The sequence below is a fragment of the Limulus polyphemus genome, unplaced genomic scaffold (genome assembly GCF_000517525.1).
Source record: "Limulus polyphemus unplaced genomic scaffold, Limulus_polyphemus-2.1.2 Scaffold6175, whole genome shotgun sequence".
Taxonomy (NCBI): Eukaryota; Metazoa; Arthropoda; class Merostomata; order Xiphosura; family Limulidae; genus Limulus; species Limulus polyphemus.
The window spans coordinates 21,621-29,334 of NW_013671785.1; the positions used below are offsets into that span (position 1 = coordinate 21,621).

The following is a 7,714-nucleotide window of genomic DNA, read 5'->3' on the forward strand; positions in this document are numbered from 1 at the left end:
TATAGATACAGCCTAAAATCCTGTTTGCCCTACCACTAGCAACAACATACTGTTTGAATGGCTTTAGAGACTGATCAACTATTACACCAAGACCCCTTTCCTTCATAACACTGTTAAGGTTATTACCATCAAAATTATACTTATAATTCAAATTATGATAACCCACATGCATTATCTTGCATTTATTATAATTAAAACCCATCTGCCATTTATTTGCCCAACTCACTAAATGATCTAAATCCTTTTGTAAATCAGCATCATCATCCTCATAACCAGCAACACCCAAAACCTTAATATCATCTGCAAATTTAAGTAATTTATTGACCATTCTTTCATCTATGTTATTGATATAAGTTAAAAAGAGCAAAGGTTCTAACACTGAGCCTTTAGATTCCCATTTGTTACATTAATCGAACTTGAGAGAACTCCATGTATAACAATCTCCTGCTTTTTTCATCTAGCCAGTTTTCTACCCAATGAGCCAACGTATCCCACAAACCTACAGAGAAAACCTTCTTAGCCAGTTACATGAAATACACACTCTTACCTTCATCTACATGAGCAGTAACCTCTTTAAAAAATGTCAAAAGATTAATAAGTCAAGATTTCCTCTTAGTGAAACCATGCTGACTATCCAGCTGAAGGATAAAGTGCAGTTGTACATGGTTTTATTTCAATAATATCCATAATAAAGTTCTAAATTTACTAACTGATAGTTCTGTATGTTCATTATAATCCTGATTACATATGTGTGTTGACCATTTCTGCTACAATCTACATTATAAATATAACTCATCTAACCAAAATCTATGTGTATTGCCCTCAAATCTCACAGCTGTAGTTTAAATAAGGTAATATTTAAGTACAATATGAAATATATAGTAGCTCATTGCTAAGTAAAGTTTAGCTTTGTATAAAACATCTGTATTCTGTGATGTCTTCATCAGAATTATTCTAATATGTTCTTTCCAAGTCTTTTTATTAACAATACATTTAACCCTAAAAATTTAGTAACATTAATTTTTTTTCAATTTCTGTACTATCAATTACAATAGATAAATTTTAAGGAATACATCTGCCATAACAACCATAAAATGTTTCTTAGCAACTTAATGATTGTTAGTTCATTTTAAATACTTGCTCTGCTTTTCTGTCACTTTATTTAATACATTTACTACATCAAGTTCTCTTCGGTGTTTCTCTAGTAGATACTGTACATGTACAGAAAGTACTACAGTAATTTTGGTTGGGTATCATGAGTGCTTGTTTTGACAAGTAAAGAGTAATCTTGATTGGCCCATTATTCTCAAATAAAACAAAACTTTTATTGAAGAAACGTTATAGCTTGGAAGTCAATCACTTTCAGTGTTTTAATTATAACATAACATAATGTTTTGGGACAACATGGGACCTATTGTTCCATCCTCTAAACTAAATTAAAATAATTTTTATAAACTCTTAAAGCCAGCCTTTATCATTCATATACTTATCAAGCTTTTTCTTAAACTCACTTAAATTTACTACCTCTACAACAACCAAAGGCCAACCATCCTGTTATAAAAATGAAACTGTTTTAGCTGAAGATGACTCCTACCTTGCCAAAATTTATATTTGTGTCACTTAATCCTACTATTCTCACTGTTAAGTATGAAAAAAAGATGATGCATCAACACTATGAATTCCCTTTACAATCTTAAACACCTCAATCAGATCCCCCCTAACTCTTCTTTTTTCAAGAGAAAACAATTTGAGAGATTTCAGCCTCTCATCGTATGACAACCCCTCCATCCCAGACACCATTATAGTAACCCTTCTCTGAACCCTTTCCAACAATTCAATGTCCTTCCTAAGGTAAGGAGCCCAAGACTGAACACAGTATTCTAAATGTGGTTTAACCAGTGACCTGTACAATGAAAGTGTAAACCTCTTTAGACTTGTATGCAATATTTCTGTAGATACAACCAAATATCCTATTTGCCCTACCACTAGCAACAGCACACTGCTTGGATGGCTTCAGAGACTGATCAACTATTACACCAAGATCTCTTTCCTTCATAACACTGTTAAGGTTATTGCCATCTAAATTATACTTATAATTCAAATTATGATAACCCACATGCATTATCTTGCATTTATTATAATTAAAACCCATCTGCCATTTATTTACCCAACTCACTAAATGATCTAAATCAGCAGCATCCTCTTCACAGCTAGCAACACCCAAGACCTTGATATCATCTGCAAATTTAAGTAATTTATTGACCATTCCTTCATCTACGTCATTGATGTAAATCAAAAACAGCAAAGTTCCTAAGACTGAGCCCTGAGGTACCCCACTTGTGACATTATTCCAGTTTGACCAAACTCCATTTGCTTTCTTCAATCCAGTCTCTCTATTGTCCAATTTACTAACGTATCCGTCACACCTACAGATATAATCTTTTTTACTAGCCTTTTATGTGGCACCTTGTCAAATGCTTTCTAAAAATCCAGATACACCAAATCTACACACTTACCCTCATGTACATAAGCAGTAACCTTTTCAAAGAATGTCAGAAGATTTGTAAGGCAAGATTTTTTCTTAATGAAGCCATGTTGACTATCCAATAAAATTCTAAACTTTGATAAATGACTTTACAAAGCATCTTCTAACAGCATTTCCAAAACCTTTCCCACAACTAATGTAAGACTAATGGATCTATAATTACTGGGGCAATTTTTAATCACCTCCCTTTAAAAGGGTAGTTACATTAGCTAACTTCCAATCCTCTGGTACCTGCCCACTATTCAAGGGCTGACAAAAAATAATAGTAAGTGGCTCACATATCCAGGGGTGGTCTTAGTTATTCTGGAACCCTGGGCAGAATTCAGTAAGTGTGGATCCATAATGATAAGAAAACTCAGTGCTGGCTCGAATATGTGCAAGTGGCTTGAGGAGCAAAAGAAGCAAGTCACGCGAGGAACGAGTCACTTGTTCAGTGTATACATGCGTTTCCAAGGTCAATATTGCTTTAACATTGCCATAAATATAATTTTTTCTAACCGCTCAGTGTATACAATAAAAATAAGGTGAAGTATGAAATTTGTATATGAGGTGCACAGAATAAGAATGGAATATCAACGAAAAGTTTATTTTGAGATAATAAAAGTTAATATTGGTGAATATTAAAAAAAAGGACAATATGTACTAAATACATATACATACATTCATATGATTTATATATATATATATATATATGTACACAGCTGATCGTTTATAGAATTATACAATAGCATCTATACACTACCGTGCTTTAAAATAAGCTGCAAACAAAATGCTGTAAATGAAGTTGACAAAGTTTAGCTCAAGTCAAACTCATCTGGTTTTGGCCTCTGAACAGCTGGAAATTATGTTGTCCATGTCTAGAGACCTACAGACTCGCTGCTTAATGGAGATATGAGCTAATCCTGTCAAGCATTCTTGTGACATTGTTGATCTGAGATATGTTTTTTATCAACTTCAGACAGGAGAAGCTTCTGTTACTTCTGGCAGCTGATATTTCAGGGCATTAACACTGTCGATGCGACACTTGTATCTTGTGGTGGAGAGACCCTTCACAGTTAATTATTTCACATGTTCTTGAAGGTTTGACCAATGCTTAACAGAAAACCAACGAAATGCTCCAATATAGAAGTACTCGAAGATATATGACAATCAACAATGCACAACACCATCGACAGATGTTCTTGTTGACTAACATCTGTGGTGCAATCCATGATGATAGCATAGTACTTGGCTTTAACTTTGTCAACTTAGTGTGTTCTGTCCGATCAGCGTGATGATTTTATTCTGGATATGTTTACCCAAGTAATAGTCTTTTATTTCACCTTTCTCTGTTCTCCTTAAATGTTCACTCATAATAGGATCAAACTTTGCCATTAGGTCGATCTGTCCTAGGAAGTTTCTGTTATGGGTATCTTGTATCATTTCTGTGTGTGCCATGGAAGGCATGGTTTCGTTTAGATAAATGACACTATTGCAACAATTCTCTTAAGTTCTGACTTCCAGTATTTCTGCTCAAGTGCCTGCAGTTCCTCGTGAGCACTGTTTATTATTGTTCCTGTATTCAATTAATGCTAGTTCTCCATGTTTGCTAGATGCATGCTTGAACATTCGTGTTCCTTCAAACGTTGAGCAAGATGCTTCTATGCTCGAAAGCCCACCTTGGACAAACTATTTTCTCTTGTTCCAAAAAGTGTCCAGCAAAAACAAAAAATTTAATCCCATGTTTGAGAATAAACAAGCCATGTGTGGTAGAATTTCTCGCCATTTTTCCTTGTTATGGTGCAGTTGTCTTTTGTGCATCAGTTGCACATACAGTCTTAGGTGGATCGTCTGAAAGTACATACAGTCTTAGGTGGATCGTCTGAAAGTACATACAGTCTTAGGTGGATCGTCTGAAAGTACATACAGTCTTAGGTGGATCATCAGTTGCACATACAGTCTTAGGTGGATCGTCTGAAAGTACATGCAGTCTTAGGTGGATCGTCTGAAAGTACATCAGTTGTACATACAGTCTTGGGTGGATCATCTGAAAGTATATCAGTTGTACGTACAGTCTTAGGTGGATCGTCTGAAAGTACATCAGTTGTACATACAGTCTTAGGTGGATCGTCTGAAAGTACATACAGTCTTAGGTGGATCGTCTGAAAGTACATCAGTTGTACATACGGTCTTGGGTGGTTGATATTAGGATGACGATAGGTTTTTGTTAGACTTATCTGATTCACTGGATACTGATGTGCTGTTTGTCATCGTGTCCTGATGATAGATTGACCGAATCCTAGACAATATCTTGACTTTTGAAGTAAGACATAAGTTTTGGTGGATTCTGCTTTAGCTTGTTTTTGTCCTTTTTCTTTTTATACTGTTCAGCTCCACTGGGATAGGTTCGCTTCTTGGTGAACTTTAAATGTAGATGATATGATCTGAAATGAAGAACAAATTAATTGATGCATTAATCATATGCATATTGGAAGAAATCGTAGTGAAAACACATGCTACATTCACAGAAGTAGATTAAAAGGCATAGCATTGGAGGCCATTCAATGTGTGGGGCCCTGGGCAATTGCCCAGTTTGCCCAATAGGTAAGACCACCTATGCACATATCCAATCTATAACCTACTTCAAAACCCTTGGGGAAATATTATCTGGCCCAGGAGCCTTATCGTTTTTTAAATTTCCCATTTTTTTTTAACCAGCTCAGAATTAATGCAGTCATCTTGTTTCATCTCGTTTTAATTTATCAACTGTTCAAGATGTGAAATACTGCTTAAATCTTCATTAATAGAAACTGAAGAAAAAGCAAAATTTAATATCATAATCATCAGATACTATCCTTCCTTTATCATCCCTCAAAGGTCCTATCTCCATCCTAACATTTTGTTTACCCTTATTGCATTTAAATAATTCCTTACTGTTAATTTTTACATTTTCAGTCAACCTTTTCTCATACATCCTTTTTTATGTCCTAATTTCCTAAATCTGTAACACCAGTCAATTTAAATGTTTTAACTTTATGATGCTTTTCTTTAATTTTATCCCCTATACTATACTCTTTATGAGCCAACCTGGATTTTTACTTGCAGCTACTATTTTTTCTTTCTATAAGGAATATGTTTACCTTGGATATTTAAAAATTTATCTTTAAACATTTTCCACATTTGATCAGTGTCTCCAAATAATTCAGCTGCCTAATTCACAGCAGATAATTCTTGTGATCAAAATATCATTATTAATTATTTTCATATGCAGCATTACGTTGAACCTAATAGATCAACGATCACTTGCACCCAAATGTTCCCCAATTTCCACCCTCTCAATCATTTCTGTATTTCAAGTTAACAATAAATCTAAAATAGCGTTGTTTCTACTAGGTTCCTTGACTAGTTGGTGAAGAAAACCATCTCGAACAGTTTCCAAAAACCTTTCTCATGGTTGGACTCTAGAATTTCTCAATCTACACGCCTGAAATTAAAATCACCCATTATTGTTTTAAGGATACTTCCAAATTCTGATTTTTAAAGTTTGTGTTTATGTAATTTGAATTTCTTTTTTATTTTATGATTAAACGTAGTAACACATAAACTACCTAAGCTTTGATCAGTTGTGAAATAGAAAACTGTGGGAAGCATAAGGAGATCAAAATGAATCTTTCCTAAAAAGGAATCCACTAAGCAGGTACTAGCTTTCAAATGTAGGTAATTCTCTTTCTTAAGAAGTAAATATAATGATTTAAGAAATAGTTAACATTGTTCATGCTTGTATGGTATCATTCACAATGAAATGACCTATTTAAGAAAATATAATACTGATTATGGCATAGAGTTCGTTTTAATTTCTTTAAAAGACTGATATCACCCAACAGACATAGATATTTAAGATTTAGATTGATACGTGATCTAATCATGCTGCTAATTCCATAACTGTTCTGTACATCATGTCATTAACTGAACTAGACATACATTTGGAACACTGTTAATTTAGGCTGCTTTTAAGGATGAAACTATTGATAAAAAAAAAAGGTTTTGTTTGTGTACATATCATTCTGAGGTTCTGGCCTGAAACCTCAGGTAAGGCTTTATACTTAAGTTTTGTTTTAGGAACAATTTTTTTCTTGGTAAACATTAAATTTGTATATGTACATGATAACGAGTACGTGCCATTGTCAGTATACTACGTCCATATCAATAATGGAGCTTAAGTATCTGCATTCAAAGAAGATTCGGGTATCTTATTTTGGACAACATGACTTTAATTGTGATAATTTTCTTGTATTTTTAGATCCCTTGCAGTCGGAACCAAGACTGGGTACAAGTTGTTTTCTCTGAATTCTGTGGATAAATTTGAAAAGATTTATGAAAATGGTAAGTTTGAAATGTGTGAATCGATTTGAAATTCTCTCTTTCTTGGGATATTTGTTCGACAGGATTATAGTTTACAATTTGGTCCTTCAAAGACGTTCTTTCGTGCCCACCCATGAGAAAAAGTAAAAACGTAAAGCCACCCTTGTCTTTCAGTAAATATTAATTCTTCATATAAACTATTGTTAAATGCTGGCCTCCACTACTCATTCCATAAACTAATCATAAAATATAACTATCTTAACTAGGTTTTAACAAAGGGTAGGTTTTTTGACCTTTGAACATCTGAAATACATTACCAGATCTAGATTCAAATTTGTATAATTTACTGAAAACACCACCGTAACTAATATTTTATATTTGATTGAAAACCCTTTTGTTTTACACATGATACAAATAACTGACATAAAACATACAAATGTAGTTTAAACAATGCATTATTTAGAAGAATAATTATGTTTTCATATTTTAAATAGTTAAAAGAAATGCTTGTTGTTTGCATACGTGTATTTGATGCTACAAGTGATTCTCGTATAGTTACATACGGTAAGCTTTGTATTGCAGGAGCACCCTATTGTGACTAGTTAAAACACTGCAGCTGAGTTTGATGCTACAAGTGATTCTCGTATAGTTACATACGGTAAGCTTTGCATTGCAGGAGCACCCTATTGTGACTAGTTAAAACACTGCAGCTGAGTTTGATGTTACAAGTGATTCTCGTATAGTTACATAAGGTAAGCTTTGCATTACAGGAGCACCCTATTGTGACTAGTTAAAACACTGCAGCTGAGTTTGATGCTACAAGTAATT

At 33.9% G+C, this 7,714-nt stretch overlaps 1 protein-coding gene across 1 annotated transcript in view; it reads left to right on the top strand.

Annotated features, from left to right (window-relative positions):
* Nucleotides 1-7,714, top strand: part of LOC106473437 (WD repeat domain phosphoinositide-interacting protein 2-like) — a 35,148-nt gene that overhangs the window by 2,450 nt on the left and 24,984 nt on the right. Inside the window, exon 2 of the mRNA XM_013934117.2 lies at nt 6,825-6,907. Coding sequence (XP_013789571.2) covers nt 6,825-6,907 — 83 coding nt within the window. The remainder of the gene's footprint in view (nt 1-6,824; nt 6,908-7,714) is intronic.